Source organism: Artemia sp. Qi Xiang Cuo, chromosome 8 (genome assembly GCF_049724085.1).
Source record: "Artemia sp. Qi Xiang Cuo chromosome 8, ASM4972408v1, whole genome shotgun sequence".
Classification (NCBI taxonomy): domain Eukaryota; kingdom Metazoa; phylum Arthropoda; class Branchiopoda; order Anostraca; family Artemiidae; genus Artemia; species Artemia sp. Qi Xiang Cuo.
The window spans coordinates 18,030,984-18,051,479 of record NC_142801.1 but is presented as its reverse complement, the minus strand read 5'-3'; the positions used below and the strand labels follow the sequence as shown (position 1 = coordinate 18,051,479).

Below are 20,496 nucleotides of genomic sequence, written 5' to 3'. Positions count from 1 at the left end.
AATAACACAGAATTAAAGTGGTGCTCCTTATCTTCATGGTGAATATACACGATCAAAGTATAACTTTTTTCTATCTTCTATGGAAAAATTTGAAACAAAACTTTAAATTTTTCATCTCTTTGAGAAAAATTGGAACTGAATTTAAGAAAATTTAGAATTAAAGTGAAAATTTTATCTTCATGGAAAATATTCACAATCATAGTATGACTTTTCCTATCTTCTATGGAAAAATTTAGAACAGAACTTTAAATTTTTTTTATGTCTTCGAGAAATTTAGAACTGTAGTGGAAGCCTTTTTCATTTTCTTTGGTAAATTTCAGAATTGAGCTAACTTTTTTTCTTCTTTAAGAAAATTCAGAAGAGAACTTGAAGATTTTCACTTCTTACAGAAAACTAAGAATTAAAGTGGAACTCCTTGTCTTCAAGGTGAATATTCACGATTAATGTATAACTTTTTACTCTCTTCTATGGAAAAATTGGGAAGAGAACTTTAAATTTTTCTTCTGTTTGAGAAAAATCTTAACTAAATTTAGGAAAATTTAGAATTAAAATGAAACTTATTATCTTCATGTAAAATATTCACCATCATAGTATGACTTTTCCTATCTTCTACGGAAAAATTTAGAACAGAACTTTAAATTTTTTTTTATGTCTTTGAGAAATTAAGAGCTGAAGTGGAAGCTTTTTTTCATTTTCATTGGTATAATTCAGAATTGAGCTAACTTTTTCTCTTCTTTAAGAAAATTCAGAAGAGAACTTGAACATTTTTTACTTCTTCGAGAAAACTGAGAATTAAAGTGGAGCTCCCTATCTTCATGGTGAATATTCACGATCAAAGTATAACTTTTTTTTCTATTTTCTACGAAAAATTTTGAAAAGAACTTTAGATTCTCATCTCTTTGAGAAAAATTTGAACTGAGGGGGTACCTTTTAATTTTCTCAGGAAAAAATTAGAATTGATCTGTAACATATTTCTTTTTCATTGCAAAAATTTGGTGTTGGGATATACAAGAAGTTGAAAAGTATTGTATAATTTCTCCGGCATGCTGGATCTGAAAAATGTAATTTCAGAGAAATTCTTTAACCATTTAGGGTTAACTTACCTTTTTAGGGATGACTATTTAGGGTTCTCCTACATGCTGAACATTCAAACTGTATAAAATTCCAATTTGAAACTCGATTTTATACTAAAGAAACTGAATATATTAACACATACCCATGACGCACTGGTTTATATTTAATAAACTATTATTATTATTATTAAGGTCTCAGAATATTTATCTTCGCGAATGACAAATAACAATTTTCCTTAAATTAGAATGTTAGATATCACATGCATACAAGAAACTGACGGTGTTTTAGACATAAATTTCTCACACCCAGAAGGGACCCGCATCTCATTATCCCAAAGAGACATGCTAATTCGGTTTCATCGCGTGGCATATTTTTACAAGTCAATCGTGAAAGAGCATGCCAATATTTTTCTTCTCATTATTTGTTGGATGATTTATCATCCTTTGAAAATCTACTATTGTTACAATTGCTTAAAGTGAAAATCGAGTCGCCTATTAACCATTTTGAACTTGTGAAACATTTAATGGCCTTTAAATTCTAAAACATAATGTACAGAAACATTAAAAAAATCTCTTTGGTTGCTGAAGCATTTTCTTGTTTTGGAATGCTTAGCATAACGATATCACGGGGTATAACGATATCATGGGGGTATTTCATTGCGTGATTTAATTGACTAAAGCGTCTCACATCTCTACCATTATACAGAAGGCTATGTTTGTACGTTTTCTTTGTTTTTACAAGTGTCCTTAACCGTTTTCTTGTTTCACTCGAATCGTTGTCGATGTGTAAAGGGATATTTTCACCGTGTATTTTGGCAGCTTGCATCGATATGGTATCGTTCCATCTTGGTTCCTTTTCAGGGGGAGAGTAATTGCATGAATCCACTTCCTCCTTAAAAAAAAGAAGAAAAATTTAGTAAGGAAATAATAACCCCTCTTTTACAGATAAATTGCTCTCTAAAGTTGATTCTGATGTTTGTAGCGCTCTATGTCTTAGTGCATTAGAAATATTCAAAAAAAATCTTCTAAAGTTAAATTTGGGAAAATTTTGAGTTTGGTGGGAATGGGGATTTCAAAAACATCACTTGAGTTTATGGTCAAAAACCCTTATTAGCTCAGATTCTACAGAAATAGTTTATTTTTCGATCCATACTTGGACTTAAGTTTCACCTAAACTCACCGTCCACTATGGTTTCTTTTGATGAGCCTATTGATTACAACTGAACCCTTACTTACAACTTTTTCATAATTTCTTGAATGAAATTTCTGCTTGCTCCTTACTTTCAGTTGAAGAAACTTTTTTAAAATTTAATTTCTGATCGCTGGGGATTTTTTTTCCTAGTCGGATTTATCAAACAATTTTTTTTTTGAGGAGAGTTTTATCATAATTATAGCACACTATTTTTTTCCTAGTCGGATTTATCAAACTTTTTTTTTCTTAATTGGATTCTTATTTATCAAACAAATGCATAATAAATTACGAATTTTTGCTTATAGCATTATTTACAGAACAAATGCATAATAAATTATGTCGCTTGGTGATGGATTTGATTGAAGTGCTGGTAGCAGTAAACCTGTACTAAATAAATCATTGTAGGAAGAAGAACTTTTTTCTCCTTCCATATCAACAATTAAAGTACCCCGGAATTGAAGTGCCTTTACATAACGCCTCCATTTCGATTTTTCCCTGCACGAACAAGAAAGTAATAAATTTTGATTTTGCTCGGGATTACACATAGTACTGCCGTAAAATTTGGCATGAGAACCCCGATGGCGACTCTTGCAATAACTATGATTATTAACTGAATTAGATAATAATGAAAATAATTAGTGCAATTTGTGCTTCACCAGTCATAACAATTGTTTTTACTAAATTAATGGAGATTGAATTTCCGGTTGTTAACGCATAATTCCTGAAAAACATTTTGATTAATGAATATCAGCTTGCTTTTGATAGTAAGCGATGTTTGTTTCTTCATGATTAAAACCTATTGAGGGTTGTTTTATCAATTCTACAGGACAATATTTTTCTTTTCACAGAAAGAGCTTTAAAAATTTACAAACGATTAAAGAATTAAATCTTAGGTAAATACCCCAATGGTGACTCTTGTAACAACTTTTATTATTAAAGTAGCCTTCACCGTTATCTAAGATTTTTCTTTTGGTTGTTTCAAAAATTATGAAGTTATTCAAACATTACCCGGAACTTGTCTGTGTCATGCAGTCATGCAGTAGCGACCAACAAATATGCAGTCATGCAGTAGCGACCAACAAATATGCAGTCATGCAGTAGCGACCAAAAGAAAACACAAATAAAAAAAAGAACTAGAATAAAATCAAATAATCTAGATATCTCATGCATATATGAAGCTGACGGGTTTTTTAGACATAACTTTGTAACACCCAGAAGGCTCCTGCATCTCATTATCCTAAATAGACAAGCTAATCTAATTATATCGTCTCGCATATTTTTACAAGTCAATCGAGAAATCGAATTATTCACATCAATCGTATAAGGAATTGATTTAATGAATTATTGAAATATTTTCAGAATATCTATTTGCACTCACGTCAAAAATCATCGCTATGTCCATAGAATCCTCCTCCTTTCCTTTGGAATGGGGAGCGAAGCGAATTACAGTTTGCCTGATTGAATTTAATGACTCGATTATCCCTGTCTCGACGTTGTCCTGGGCTTCATCCAACTTTGTACGCTTCTGTTGTGATGGCTGACCAACAGCATCCTAAAATAAAAATAAAAATTATTTTCTGTTTTCTCAGTGGGTAGCTCGTAAGCTTAAAGACATAAATTTCAAGCTACTTAAACACATAAAGAAAAGAGCGGAAGTCCTAGATGGATAATACTTGTCATTTTTGCTGATTAGAGCTTGAAAGATTGTCTTTACGAATAGAACAGCAAACTCATTTTTCAATTTAAAAATTTGAGGAGCAAATCCCTAAGACAAAAGACCTAAAATTTAATTTAAAAGTTAGTTTACGTCTCCGGAAAAAAACTTGTAAAATTTCCCCCCTGAAAACTTCCCCCCTGGAAACCCCCCCTCCTCATGTAAAATTAATCCCCGTACAAAATCCTTCTACTCTCTCAAAAATGCAAAATTCCACATTTTTGGCTCAATACCTTGGTTTTTACACTAAAGCTGTTAGCTCTTTTAAAAAGCTTCCTATGCTAATTAAACAGTCCATGTGTTTCAATTTTAGTAAATATTCAATTTTAATAAGTAATAGTAGGTTCATTTCGATTTAGGCTCATCGTGCATGAAAAATTAAAACAGAATTTGCATATTAGTTTCGGCAGATTTAATCCGGATATGAGGGATCACCCCCTCCTCAATATCATGCTCTTTACGCTAAAGCTGTTAGCACTTTCAAAAAAGCTTCCTATTCAAATTAAAAAGTCCCTGTTTTTTTTCAAATTTTAGTAAATATTCAAACAGGGCAGACAGTTTCACCATAAAATAATCAAATCGCTTTACATTCTCATACCTGAAAAGGGTGTTAAAATTCAAACAGGGCAGACAGTTTCACCATAAAATAATCAAATCGCTTTACATCCTCATACCTGAAAAGGGTGTTTTTCCACTATCTGATAAGAGCATGTTTACACATTAGTTCAATATAGGCCAGTGAAAACTTGATGCGACGCAAAACGGATTCTTTTTATTATAATATAAGAAAATTTTACTCACCAGAACTCGCTTAGAACATTCCATATCTTTACCAATGTAAATGACCGTAAAATATATATATATAGATCGAACGAATGAAGTATTCAAACTGTACAAAATTCTAATTTGAAACTCGATTTTATATTAAAAAAAATGAATATATTAACACTTAGCCAAGACGCACCGTTTTTTTTACACGGATAATGTACTTACCCTAAAAGGCATGTAGGCCATATATATATTTTGAAGTAGAAATCTGACTTACATGAATTAGGAGTCAGAAGCTCATTCTTCATCACATATTATGCAATCCCAAATAGCACAGGAAGGACCGTAAAGGCCCCAAATAGCACAGGACGGACCGTAAAGGTCCCGAATAGCACAGGAAGGAATGTAAAGGCTCAGAATTCATTATTAGCATTCTACTACTGACATTTCTTCCTTAAGGTTTTGATAATTTTTCATTTAGTCTTTTTTTATCAAATCGGTTTTAAAACTATAATCACAAGCTCCTGGGCAAGGTAGACCCTTAAAAAAGTAAAAATTGAAAATAATCTCGGCAGGATCATTTCGTATCACCCAAAAATGGGCCAAGAATTTTTCGTTCTTGGTAGGCTTGAAAACTACAGGCCAGATAACTCCAGGCCAGGCCAGATAAACAAGGCCAGATAACTCCAGACAAGGCAAGACCTCTATAAACACATAAGGTTTTAAGGTTTGTTTGCACGAATTTATGACTTATGAATACCTGCAAAAACATTTAGATTGACTTGAAACTTATAGGGCAGTTAGACAGGGCCTAGTGAACCTCAAGACCGAAAATTGAGGTTACAAATCTGGTTGTAGTCACTTTCACATGTATTAACTCAACAAACTATCATTATAACAAGCATAATATGAGGTCACGGAAAAACCGTTTAATAAAATTTGGATTCAGATTTGTGCATATTCAAGAATGCCTACAGAATGATTGTCAGGATGGCCTCAGCCCTCTTGAAGAAAATCTGCAAAATTTTTAAGATTTTCAATCTCAATATAATTGAAAATTCCCTTCCCAGCCACACGAATTTTATAGTAAGAGTTTTATTTTAAGTTGCTATAAAAAAAAAACTAAGGCTTATCGAACGTTCTGACTAAATATTCAAGTTTCGCCTGAAATTTTACAACCAAAAAATATGTTTTCCAAAAAAAGTAGAGAGCCACACTAGAATATAAACCGAGCATAAACAAAGTCATATAATAAATCAAGCTCAAAACGAAGAGAGATTACTAACCTATTATAGAAAAAGTGAAGTTAATCGGTTTGGGACGCGCCCAGTGGTATGACTCTGTAAGCGTAGCCAGAGTCGACCCAGGTTTAAATATTTACCTGGAGAAAGGTAAACAGGAAAGGTCCTGGAAAGTTAAATAAGAAGGGTGTGTAAAACCACAGGATGGCTGAATCCCCCCCCCCTATTGCACTTCCTGGATCAAGTGCCAAGAAACGGAGATCAGCAGCGCCGGTAGTAGGGATGCCTAAGTCTAGTGCCGCATCCTTTGCCTTTTTTAACTAGCAAAATACAGCATAATCACGAATGTTGCCCCAAATATGACTCACCTAGACACTGAAATATATCTCTACCAACGTCCACTCTCAGAATGAGCACTGCAAAAACAAACTGCAGGAGTAAACCCCAAATCACATGGCGCCATCTCACCTGCAAAAAAAACTTCACTAGAAAAAAAGCTGGTGAAAATGGCTCCAACGTAACTTAAAATAATTGAATCTACTTAGAAAATTTTTTGCTCTTATTAGTTTTTTAACTTTTAGAACTTTAACCATTTTTTTACTTTGGAAGATCTTTATATTACTCTTTTTTAGAAACTTGTTCTTGACGGTACCTGTTCTTGTTCCTGAAACCTGTTCTTGAAACTTGTTCTTTAAACAGAGGGAATCCATTTTCAGCTAAACTTCACGTTGCTTTTCGTCTAGAGTAAGCAAACTAATCAAAATAAATGACTATAAAGAATAATAATGGATGTTTGAGATCCGAATTATTGGGGGCACATATTAAGGAGCAGGGAGTGTGGGGTGTGGTAAATCGCCCCTGACTTTTTGTCTCAATCCCTAGATTTAAAAAAATGCGTTCTTTGGAATTTTAATTGAAAACATTTTTTTTGTATCATTCAAAGACAAAAAAAAAACACCAGAATCAACGCCCCCTCCCCTAACATTTTTGCGATTAAAATTTTATTAATTGACTTTTAAACATATTGCACATTACCCGAAACAACTTCTGTTTTTCATACAAGATTTGCTGTTGTTATTGGACTTCTGTTGCTGTTGCTGCTAGTCAGTTAAACAGAAGAATACGCTTTTAGCCAAAATATAAAATTTTATGTTCAAATTAATGTCCTTGTAATTTTTAAACAGAAAACAACATGTGCTGATCATATCGAATAAAAAACAGTATAAAGGCCATATTCCAGAGTGTGAACATCATGTTATTCGACCTTAGCTACAATATTGTATTCGTGTGATTGGCATGAAACTCGAGCTATCTGACGTTTGCTTATGATAATGGGTTTTCTATATAGATTATTTTATCTTGAAACTTTATCATTTTAACATATGCTCTATTTAGGCTTAACAAATCTTATTAATAAATTAGTGTTAAGCATAAAGCTAATGCCATGACAGAACGATGTACATCTAGCTGTAATTTAGAAATATACTTTGTAAAGTTTAGTAAATTGCTATAGTTACTAATTTAATTATACTATAGTTTAGAATGCACATTAAGAAAATTAAATCGTATAGAAATGTATACTTCTACTACTACTACAATTAACACCTTACTGCGTACCAACCCGCCAAAAGCCAACACGCAAGATCCTCACCACGCAACACGCAAAAGCCAAAACGCAACAGCTACGCAAGATCCTCCTCCGTCCCACCGTAGTCATCCACTATGTCATCACTGTAGCTTCCAATGTTCTAATCTTTGTCAGCAGTCTTATCTCCCTATCCATCCAAACTTTTTCATCTGTGACAAAAATACGACTACTTGGTAAGTGTCCACTTGGTCGATCTTCTCGTTACTCAAGATCTCTTTACCTTCCTAATCTTATTCCTAATCTTAGCAACTTAGTCTTCTAAGCATAAATTTTCAAACCTATTCTTTCACCTTGAGCTCGCTAAACCTCAAAAAATTCCCTCATTTTGCTAACATTTCCATCTAGGATGCTTACATCATAATCATGGTGTGAGTTTAGGAGAGATAGTCTCATATCCTAGGTTAGCCGGAGCAATTTTATTCTCGTAGGTAGCACCAACCACTTTAATGCTTTTAGCTGGTATCAAACAGTACTTGGTAATGAGCTCTAAGTTAGGAACGACGCGGCTCAATAGTAACCGATATCAATATGATATCAACAGATAAATCAAAAGAATCGACTTATTATGATGATATGAAATATACAAAATTCATTAAGTTTAGTGTTACTCATCAAAAAATACAAGCCTGAGAAATGTTGCCTGATTTTCGAAAAAGGGGCGACACACCCCCTAAAAGTCAAAGAATCTTAATGAAAATTGCACCATCAGATTTAATGTATCAGGCAACCCTACTGTACATATTACATATTGCTTATGATAATGGGTTTTCTATATAGATTATTTTATCTTGAAACTTTATCATTTTAACATATGCTCTATTTAGGCTTAACAAATCTTATTAATAAATTAGTGTTAAGCATAAAGCTAATGCCATGACAGAACGATGTACATCTAGCTGTAATTTAGAAATATACTTTGTAAAGTTTAGTAAATTGCTATAGTTACTAATTTAATTATACTATAGTTTAGAATGCACATTAAGAAAATTAAATCGTATAGAAATGTATACTTCTACTACTACTACAATTAACACCTTACTGCGTACCAACCCGCCAAAAGCCAACACGCAAGATCCTCACCACGCAACACGCAAAAGCCAAAACGCAACAGCTACGCAAGATCCTCCTCCGTCCCACCGTAGTCATCCACTATGTCATCACTGTAGCTTCCAATGTTCTAATCTTTGTCAGCAGTCTTATCTCCCTATCCATCCAAACTTTTTCATCTGTGACAAAAATACGACTACTTGGTAAGTGTCCACTTGGTCGATCTTCTCGTTACTCAAGATCTCTTTACCTTCCTAATCTTATTCCTAATCTTAGCAACTTAGTCTTCTAAGCATAAATTTTCAAACCTATTCTTTCACCCTGAGCTCGCTAAACCTCAAAAAATTCCCTCATTTTGCTAACATTTCCATCTAGGATGCTTACATCATAATCATGGTGTGAGTTTAGGAGAGATAGTCTCATATCCTAGGTTAGCCGGAGCAATTTTATTCTCGTAGGTAGCACCAACCACTTTAATGCTTTTAGCTGGTATCAAACAGTACTTGGTAATGAGCTCTAAGTTAGGAACGACGCGGCTCAATAGTAACCGATATCAATATGATATCAACAGATAAATCAAAAGAATCGACTTATTATGATGATATGAAATATACAAAATTCATTAAGTTTAGTGTTACTCATCAAAAAATACAAGCCTGAGAAATGTTGCCTGATTTTCGAAAAAGGGGCGACACACCCCCTAAAAGTCAAAGAATCTTAATGAAAATTGCACCATCAGATTTAATGTATCAGGCAACCCTACTGTACATATTTCAAGCTTCTATCTATAAAAATCTTCTATCTTCTATCACTGAATTTTGTATTTTTTGCTAGAAGAAAGATCGCGGATGTGTATTTATTTGTTTGTTCGTTTTTTCCGAAGGGTTATCGTATCGGACTAATAGTTTTAAATGATCTGCAGAGGGCCCATTCGAACGGAAAATTAAATTTTCTCGTGCCCTTTTTAAGTAGCCAAAAATATTGAAAGGTAGCTAGTCCCCTCCCGAGCTCCCTCACTCCAAAGTCGTCTGGACAAAATTTAAAGATAACTATTTCGTTCAGGATAGTCCAAAGGCTCAATAATTATGCTTTTCGCGATGATAAGACCCTCCATAGGTCTTGGGAATGGGCTGTCAGCGGTGTCGGGTGTATTGGAACTGCACATACAATATAAAGCAAATTACCTCTTACTCATTATATATTCATGTCTACAAACATTAGGCTACCGCAAGGAGGCAACCCATAATAGATTACTTAGCTAGGAAGAGGTTTTCAGCCAAAAAAGGGCACTAAAACAGATCAAACCCAGAAGAAACATATATTCATCAGAATCCAGTGCAAACGCAGCGTCGTTTTCTAGGCTATAATTTCTTCAAGGGATGCCAGTCTTCAAGGTCACACTTTTGCAGTGTTATCAGTCACAATTATGGTTAGGAAAACTCGTGAAAGGTTTACCCTGATGCTACAATGAGGCCACACAAGCAGGATTTCATTGTCAGGGATATGAACGGATAAAGGAACTTATGATGGGGCGGATACCCCAAACCATCCCATAGCAGCGGAGCAGCTCCAACCTTTTACACCCGGTATATCCTCGCCAGAGCGATAAAACACAATATAGCGTAAGAGCCCGTCTGACTAACTGACTCTAAATCAAGAATAATTTCAACCTATTTTACTTCTTGGTATTAACGACTTTTTGCCAGGACTTGCCATTCATTGACTTTTACCGAGACCTGGGGCTTTCAGACAGTCATAAGCTTGGGATCTTGAGAAATAATTTTCTAATTTAAATTTTTAAGGCTATATAAGATGGATTAATCAAAAATTTGTTGAACAATAAACTTAAAACAATAAAACCAACACACCATCATATACCCCCGCAAGGCTTATTGGCCACGGTGCAGGGAGAGAGCAAACAAGAAGATGAAGACGAAAACAAACACAAACACAAAAAATACTAATAGTCGCATTTCACCAATTACCCGGCGAACACCGGGTCATAGCAAAGTGTCATGCGCGATTAACAATACAGGCATATACTTCCAATCTGACCCAGAGACATAAAATAAAAACTATCCATAAATAGTTTTACTTTTATTTTTTGAAGGCACCAAACAAATGAGACTTCTTAGTTGACTCAGGCAGACTATTCTAGATAGCAGGAGAGGCAGTTAAGGGATTGAGTTTCGATCTGACTGATGAGTAAATGGAATTTGAATCTTGTAAGAATTACAAAGATGATAGATAGATTAATTAGAGACCAGAAGTAGGCTAGTTCTGAGGACCGCAGGAACATAAAATTGGAAATGAATTAATTCTGAAAAAACTATTACTTATAATTCTGAAATTGACCAGATATAGCTTGTACAAAAACAGGTCTTGTTATGTCCATATATGTTCAATTCATACGTGTCTGCGGCAAAGTCTGCAAGATTTTCCTTCGTCACCATCTCCGGTTTACTAATAAGATTTTCTTTTTGTGATGATTTACAAAACAGTACATCATCAATTCCAGTAATTCTAACTTCACTGGTATGTGAATTGAATTTATCAAAAAGTTCGTGGTAACGAACTGTAAGTAAGGAGCGACCCGGCTCAATGGTAACCGAAACTCTAGAAAACGGGTTTTTGATACCAATAGATACATCAAAAGAATCAGATTTCAATGCTGATTTCAAATATATAACTTTCATCAAGTTTAGTGCTACCCATCGAATGTTACGCTCCTGAGAAAATTTGGCTGATTTTCAAAAAGGGGGAAAGACCCCCTAAAAGTTATAGAACCTTAATGAAAATCACACCATCATATTCAGCGTATCAGAGAACCCTACTGTCGAGGTTTCAAGCTCCTATCTACAAAAATGTGGATTTTTGCATTTTTTGCCAGAAGAAAGATCACGGATGCGTGTTTATTTGTTTGTTTGTTTGTTTGTTTGTTTGTTTGTTTGTTTTTTTTTCCCCTGGGGGGATCGTATATACCCAGTGGACCTAGTATATATTGTGAGGAATCAATGGGCCGGACATAAAATGTTATTGTGACATATTACATTGACAAAAAAAAATTTAGGGCAACTTGGCACCCTCCCACGCTTATGTTTTTACCAAAGTCACCCGATAAAAATTTTGAGATAGCCATTTTGTTCAGCATGGTCGAAAATATGATAAATATGTCTTTTGGGATGACTTAATCCCCCGAAGTACCCAGAGGGAGGGCTAAAAGATATGAACTTTACCCAATGTTAACATATAGTATTGGTTATTCGGAAGTATACAGAAGTTTTCAGGAGGTTTTTTTCTGCTAGTGGGAGGGGAGGGTGGGTCGGGGGTTATGTTGGAGGATCTGTTCATGAAGGAAGTTTTCATGGGGGAAGGACCGCACCCTGCCGGGGGTAACTGCCGTGCCCTTCGGCGTGCGGTGGGCGGGGGCCGTCTCCCCACCGGGTCCGGCCGGCTGTGGTCGGGAGGGGGGGCGCGAGGAGGGAGGCACGCTTGAGACTGTTTCAAGATAGGAGTTTTCAGTGGGGTATGGGACATGTCTCTGACGGGGGTGCCGGATTTCCAAGTATTATTTTAAAAACGATCAGATATTAAATAAAAAAAAAACAAGTTTTTTCAACTGAAATGTAAGAAGGAATATTAGAACTTAAAACGAACAGAAATTATAACGTATGTGAGGGGGTTCTCCCCCAAGTCAATACCTCGCTCTTTACGCTACAGTTTTTTTTTTAAGTCCTTTCAAAAGACCTATCTATTATAATTAAACGGCCTTTGTGATTCAGCGGTTTGTGAATCAAATTTTTTTTTAACTTTTAACGTAAAGAGCGTGGTATTGACTAAGGGGAGAACCCCTTCATATAAGTAATAACATACGTAATAAAAAAACAATAAAAAAACAAGCGATACGGCTCAATAGTAATCGAAACTTTTAAAAACGAAATTTTGATGTCAATAAATGTATCAAAAGAATGTGTTTATAATGCTGATCCTATATATATATAAATTTTATTAAGTTTAGTATTACTCATCAAAGGCTACGAGCCTGAGAAAATTTACTCGATTTTTTAAAGAGGGGGAAACATCCCCTACAAGTGAAAGAATTTTAATGAAAATCACACCGTCAGATTCAGCGTATCAGAAAACCCTATTACATAGGTTTCAAGCTCATATCTGCAAAAATCTGCAACTTTGTATTTTTTGCCAGAAGAAAAATATACGAATATAGAAGTTAGTTACGTAAGTTAATTTGTAAAGACATCCATTTAGCAAAAGAAAAGTAAAATTTTTATACAAATAAAAGCTGCATTAACTAAAAAACGATCAGAAATTAAATAAAAAAAACAAGTTTTTTCAACTGAAAATGAGGAGCAACATTAAAATTTAAAACCAACAGAAATTATTACGTATATAAAAGGGGCTGTCCCCTCCTTAATGCCTCACTATTTACGGTAAAGTTTTTATTCTTTGAAAAAATAATGTTGTGAGAAAGAGGTCAAACTTTAACGCAAAGAGCAAGGCATTGAGGAGGGGACAGCCCCTTTCATATACGGAATATTTTCTTTTTGTTTTAAGTTTTAATGCCGCTACTCACTTTCAGTTCAAAAAACTTGTTTTTTTTATTTAATTTTACATAATAGAGGCGGATCAGCAAGGGATTAGTAAACAGGTCAAACGGTAAAACATCTTTTTTTTCATCTCAATACTATGATTAGGGATAGCCTCCTTACACACTTACTACCCCCATCGTCTATCAAATGGGGACTGTTTTGTTTCAGGTGTCGCGGCGTAGGATAGTAATCTATCTTTCACCATCATGCTCAGCTCCTAGCTTTTACAATTTGCTAAGATTGGGCAAGAAGAGCTGGTAGAAGAGCACCATCCCCATCATGCTTCTATAATCAAATCACCCAAAAACGACCATACTATCATAGTCATCTATTAACAAATACAAGCAAATATCAACCACCATCATAGTCCGTACCATAATACTGACGGGTGCCACCAGGGAGGGGCCAGGGGCGATGGCCCTTCTTGTGGAAAAAAAAGATGATAATAACAAACTTTACCTGGAGACCAGGGTCCTTTCTATTTTCTCCCTTTTTACTCGGATGAATATAAAACAAAGTCAATGTCACATTACTAGACGCTACTATTTGTTAACATAATTAAAGAGCTTTGATTTATGACCATGACGCCTGTTCATATACAAATTTCCCCCCTCCCTTGGAGATTTGCCCCTCCACTGGAAAAATTTCCTGTGGGCATTCTTGATAGAAGTGATACCCCAACCCTTTTTAGCGGCACTAAATATTTTAGGGTTTTAAACGATTAAACGGAGTTGAACTTATTTATTGGGTCTTGTAAAGCAATAAAAAGTAATCCATAGAATCCAGAAAATTCCAGAAAAATGCTTACGCTCAAAAGTGCCTGGTGTGTGCAAATAAAAGTAAAATCTACTGTATGCTCGAAAGTGTCTAATGTTTGCAATTAAAAGAATAGACTAAGTTCAATACACTTGCTGTGTAACATAAGCACACTATGCTTTTACTTAACTTGTAAAGTAACTGAAAGTTACTATTTCATGTAAGTAATTTATTTATTAATAGGTAGGTATGTTTTGATAACTTGATAAATTTTCAAAATATAATCCATTATAGTCGCCTGCCTAGCAGAAGCAGCACTATTTAGGGGGAGGGGCAGGGGGTATTCCCCCTGAATTTCGATACATACTTCTTTTTTATTTTTCTTGAGAAAAATCGAAAGAACCACCAAAAATCTCACCCTAGATTGTAAAAAACATATTTTTTTGCACCTTAAAAGACAAAATCGAAAAAAAAATCCACGCCCCCCTACGTTTTTATTAACTAGCACCCCTGCTGGGCTGGTGCTTTGTTAATGGGCCGTGAGCACCGTACATAAGCTATTACATAAACGTACATTTGACATCGAAGTATATCACTATTTCAAAATTAGGGGGGAGGTCCACTATAAGATGAGGAACTTTGACCCATAAGTAGGTAAATCAGTAATATACTATGGTAAACATCGATAAAATCTGTTCAGCTTCTGAAATTGGGAAAACGTTTGTTCTTTCTTTACATAATAAACATGATTTGCTGACTAAGCGTTTAATTATCTTTAATAACATTATGGAATTGATCCTCAGCTTTAATTTGTTAAAAAAAAGGGCATATAAAGTCAAATAACCTTGTTCAATAAAAGCCTTTTTAAGAGAATTGTAATGACATGCGAGTGACACTTGTTAAGTGACTCTTGTTTAACTAGTTTAACTCGAGCCCTTAGTAATCAAAAACTTAAAAATAAAAAAAATATCAAGTGAGTGGGGGGGGGAAGAATCACCATTTGAAACTGATCAGGAATAAAAACTATTATTTTTATTAATTCTAATGGTAAAAGTTGGCCGCAAAATTAAATTTATAAGAATTTCAGAAGAGAGCCTGAAATTCCACAAAAATGGTGTCAGGGGGATGTGAAAACTGCACCCTCGGAATCTCCATAGCCGAAAATCCTTGCATAAAAATTATATTCCCCTATCTTGAGCCACAAGAAAAATCCCTTTTCGCATAATGTGGCTCTTTTATTTTTATTTTTTTCTGTCGCCGCTAGTTGGGTCTGTTCAAAAATTGAATTGAGATCTGCTTTTAAATTTTATCCAGCACATATATTTTTCTGGGAATAGTTCATAAAGTTTGGTGTAAAGGCAGAATTTCGACGCTTTGAATTTATATTCGTTTTCTGTTGACCGTTCAGGATGGGAAAATACAAATGAATGTGCATTGTCAGTTTAATAAACATATACTGTTATTTAGTAATCAAAATGTTAATATTTATTTGATCTATTAAAGCTATAAAAGTAAGAACATTTACATTTTTTTTCAGTAAAGTGCAAATTATGTCCTGGCCTTGGGAAGGCATAGGGGTTTTGAGCCCAACTTATGTTAATTTCTGCTTGTTTTGAGTTTGACTCGGTTATTTTTTTTAATTTCTGTTCGTTTTGGGTTTCGTTTATATATCGATGCTGATTTGTAGTAGTTTCACGGTTGGTAGATTATTTGATTTTATTTTTGCTCATTTGTTGTTTAAAGGAGTTCTTTACTTTTCTTTGAAAAACTTATTTTGTGAAAAAAAATTTTTTTATTAATCTTTAGGATATAGAGACAAAATCACAATAGCAAACTAGCAGACTCCTGTTCATCAAAACCAGTATTTACCAGTTTAAGCAAAGGAGGTAAACAAAAGATATAGAGTCAAAGCCACTTAGGAATTAGGTAAAGATTGATAGGAAAGGAGAGTAGCGATTAGAGAGAGGACCCAGGGGAAATAGAATGGAAGAATGAATTTCAGAAAAATACATATAGTGAATGTACAAAATGAGAGAGTATCTGAAGAGTATATGCGCATAAATTAGTCCCGAATTTTTTTTAATGTGCCACTTTATACTCTTAGCAAAAGTGGCAACCCTGAGATTGTCTACTTTTGCAGCATCATCAACAGAAGGTGCACCTGAAAAAGTCCTTGGAAAGAATATTTTTAAACCATCATATTAAATATTGTCCTGGCCCTACAGTGCACCAATTTTTGAAAATACAAGTTTGGAGAGGATTTATTTTTTCAAAATCAAGGGGGTCAATTTTGTGGTTTCTTTGATTTTTTCGATGAAAATAGTTAAAAAGAAGGTATTTTTCAATGAAAATACCAAACACATTTTTTTTACAAGTATAGGGAGCATAATTCTTCCTCCTCCAAATGGTACTCCTCCTCCATCCCTGCCTAGAATAAGAAAACCAACAATGGCCCAATCTATACCCATTCTTACCTAAGATTGTTTCCAAATACCGGGTTTTGTGTAAATCAACTTACATGTCCAGGGTGAGCTGAAAAGATCCATCCAAGAAAAATAAAGACACAAAGGCCAAAGGCTGATATGAGTCGTTCATATTGCTCAGAAGCATCTATGATCAATAGCGTGATTATTCCTCCAAAAATCAAAAGACAGAATATGAGTGGGACAAACCTGAAATAATTCCAAAAAATTACAATGCAACAATTTAAAATCAAAAGGAACTATTCTATTTTTTAAAAGTATGTTTTGGGATATCCAGGGGTTCCAAACGGTGATGGGGCGGGAAAGTAATAAAAGTCCTAGATTTTGCACTTTAGATTTGAGAAATATCTTTTCTTGGTATTTTTACTGAAAAACAACAAAATTACCCCCCTAGATTTTGAAAAAGACGTTTTTCATAGCTTCATTAAAGTAAATTGAAAACAATCCCTGCCCCCGTCCCCCTACATTTTAGTAAGCTAATACACCTGGGGATGGGAAAAACTATTACTTCCCTGTTCACGTGCGTGCTTAGTTAGACATCAATTTCCAAGCATCATCACTTTAATCTAATCAGGGTTGCTTATGAAAAGAAAGCAAACTACGATTGGTAGATAATAGTCATTGCTAGAAATTTATGTATAGCTAAGCATGCTTGTCAAATTTGACTTAGGGAAAGCCAGAGTGTTAAAACCTTTGATAGTGGGTAGAAGAGCTTGTATTAGCGGTAATTATATGATGTTGCAAATATATTTTCCATTCAGCTATCTCTAGCTTTGTGTAAATACAAACACATTGCTATATTATTTTAGACGTTACATTATATGTTACATTAGATCTACTCTTCAATTCTTCTAAGTTATGTTACTTTTGTTCCGACTAAATCAGAACAGGGGTGGGGGGGGGCACAAAATAGGTTGATCCGATCAAAAAATTAGAGGGGGGGGTGAAAAATAGGTTGATCCAATAAACTTGCGTTAGGAGTAAGTTTAATAAAAGCAAACTTGAGTAAATTAAGTAGATTACACTACTTTAGACTACGCTAGGGGGGCTCGCGCCCCCTCGCCCCCCTGGATCCGCCACTGAATCAGAAAGATAAAATTCCAATTCCTAGAGCTCATTTTTACTTGTTGTAAGTAAAATTAAATTGGTGTAAAATACCACGATATTACCCGAAAATTAAACACACTTTTCACAAAAGAACTTTTTTATCAACCTTGTCCCCACCCCGTGAAACGCTTTCTGATGTACCTATGACTGAAAAGTACGCATATCCAATTTGGTATCTAATTTAAAAGCGAATATAACAGCTGTTACTCAACAGCACCTTTTCCCTGAAAATTTTAGGGAAGACGGACGATATTTAACTTTCATAAGACTTAAATATTTGTTTTTTAAGCTCTTAATAAGGAATTGCAGGGGACGGAGGGGTTTTTTTTCCTTTTCCTTCGAAGCTAAGCAAATGTAATTTTGTGACCATTCTTGACCCATACATAATTTCTGAGACCACACTGGCTAAGCAGGACAAAAGGCAAAAACGTAACGAACATAAAACAAGGATAATCAATGCCAGAAAAAAACGTAATGTGAACGTGTCGGTTGACACTGCTCAACCGTCCTTAGTGCAGAGTTAAAAATAGAAAACAAAAATACCGATAAAAATCCACAGGGCAGTATAAAAAACAAATCTTGGACACAAAGAGTAAAATAAAAGAAGCCATTTGCTAAGCAACGATGGAAAGACAAAAGTTGCCTTGCCTTGTGACAGTAAATTTTAATATCCTCCCTTATTTTCCACCCTTACAAACAACTTTTATAGGTTTTAAGATGGAACAAACCTTGTAATACAGACTTATAATACATAATAGAAGAATAAATAGTAAGTATATAGAATATAAATTTACAGAATAAATAAATGGAATAAATAAATACAATTTCATCTTCAGCCATTTTCGAAATGCACTAAATTGCATGGAGTGTCATCCAATTCATCTGGATGTAATACAGACTTATAATACATAACAGAAGAATAAATAGTAAGTATATAGAATATAAAATGAATGAAATGAAATAAGATGAATGAAATAAATGAATAAATAAATACAATTTCATTTTCAGCTATTTTAGAACTGCACTAAATATATTGCTTTTACCTCTTTTAGTTATATTCTAATGTCTCAATCCTATCCATGCTATTTTGTGCAGTTCTAAAATACCTGAAGATGAAATTGTATTTCAAATTAAATTCCATTTATTTATTCAGTAAATTTATATTCTATATGCTTACCATTTATTCTTTTATTATGTATTATAAGTCTGCTTATATTGTTTTTACCTCTTTTAGTTATATTCTAATGTCTCAGTGGAAAGACAACAGTTGCCTTGCCTTGTGACAGTAAACTTTAATATCCTCCCTTATTTTTCCCCTTACTGCCTTATTTTATAGGTTTTAATATGGAACAGACTTGTAATACAGACTTATAATACATAATAAAAGAATAAATAGTAAGTATATAGTATATAAATTTACAGAATAAATAAATGGAATATTCTTTATATTCCATACATTTACTATTTATTCTTTTATTATGTATTATAAATCTGCTTATATTTTTTTTTACCTCTTTTAGTTATATTCTAATGTCTCAATCCTATCCATGCTATTTAGTGCAGTTCTAAAATAGTTAAATATGACTGGTGATTATATAGGATTAATTGGAACTGACATACTTAAATAAATATTTCAAACTTTACCTGACAAAGATAAATATAGTCTAGTTAGTAAGTAGGCTTGCTTACTTTAAAGTGTCTGACCTACTAGGGGTGGAACTTTTCTTTCTTTACTCTCCTCTCCATTTTAAAGTATTTGAGAAGACAAGTATGTAGCATCTTTGGGTGAAACAAAATCGCCAAGTTTTAGATGGTGTTAATCATATTTCTTTTTGACACTAAAATAAAGCACCAGCATCCACTCTTATAAGTTTCCGATAATCCTTGGATGAGACTTAACTACTTTCAGCTGAGACATCTTTTGCTTTTACACCAAGAGGTGAGTCTATTTACTATTTATTGTTGAGAGCAAAACAATTTGAGAGCAAAGGTGTTAAACAATTAAACATTAAACAATTTGAGCGCAAAGGTGTTTTTTTTTTTCGATATGACTACTTAACTATTAAATTTTAAAAAATCACAAGAGGGAGAAGGTAAAATTTAATTCAAAATCAAGTAGATTTAAAAATAGAAAGGAGATTGCAATTACAGTCCCAAAATACTTCCCATGACAAAGGCCAACGATTGAAAATAAAACGTTAATGAAAAGTCACGAATACTTTATCTGCATAATAAAACATGGCACATTACTTGACAACTCTTTTAAACTGTTCATAACCAAGTCATATTATAATCAAACTTCGGAGAAACAGATAAACTAGAGAAACTACCTTTTAAAAGTGTTGTGACTCAAATACTTTTCTTTCGTTTTACTTGCTTAAAATTTTCTACAAAGAAACCAATCAGGATTAGAGTTATTTTTCCTGGTACTAAGTTTAACGTATCAACAACAGATATACGCATTAACAGGTAAAAAAGACGAGTTTATTTGATCTCCGATCGATGCATACCTTTAAAGTAGGAAAGACGTCAAATTAAGAAGATTTTGAGCCCTCTGATCCAGCTTAGATCTATTCATACCTGAAAACAACTATTTCCTAAAAAAAAATTTTTGTTGTTCAAGAAGTTTGAAATTTGTAGGGCAGCATCACACTTCGTCAGTGTTGTCTGAACCACGAACTGTGAAAATGAAAAACCAAAACTTGTTTGTTAAATGAGACAATACTTTTTGTCCGTAAAAATCCGTTAAAAATTTTGTTCATTAAACATTAAGAATTTTTAGCAAAAAGTGTGAAGAACGCCACTGTTCTGCCATATAGAACATTAATGAGAGAACTTTGAGGATCCACTCATCATTGTT

General features: G+C 33.9%; 1 protein-coding gene across 4 annotated transcripts in view; it reads right to left on the bottom strand.

Annotated features, from left to right (window-relative positions):
* The window catches only part of LOC148949208 (uncharacterized), a 242,483-nt gene that overhangs the window by 72,867 nt on the left and 149,120 nt on the right, over positions 1–20,496 (bottom strand). For all 4 annotated transcript variants that reach the window (XM_089093251.1, XM_089093252.1, XM_089093250.1 and 1 more), the window contains exons 4-5: positions 16,565–16,718; positions 6,357–6,456 (exon numbers count right to left, since the gene is read on the bottom strand). In XM_089093251.1, coding sequence (XP_088949377.1) covers positions 6,357–6,456; positions 16,565–16,718 — 254 coding nt within the window. The remainder of the gene's footprint in view (positions 1–6,356; positions 6,457–16,564; positions 16,719–20,496) is intronic.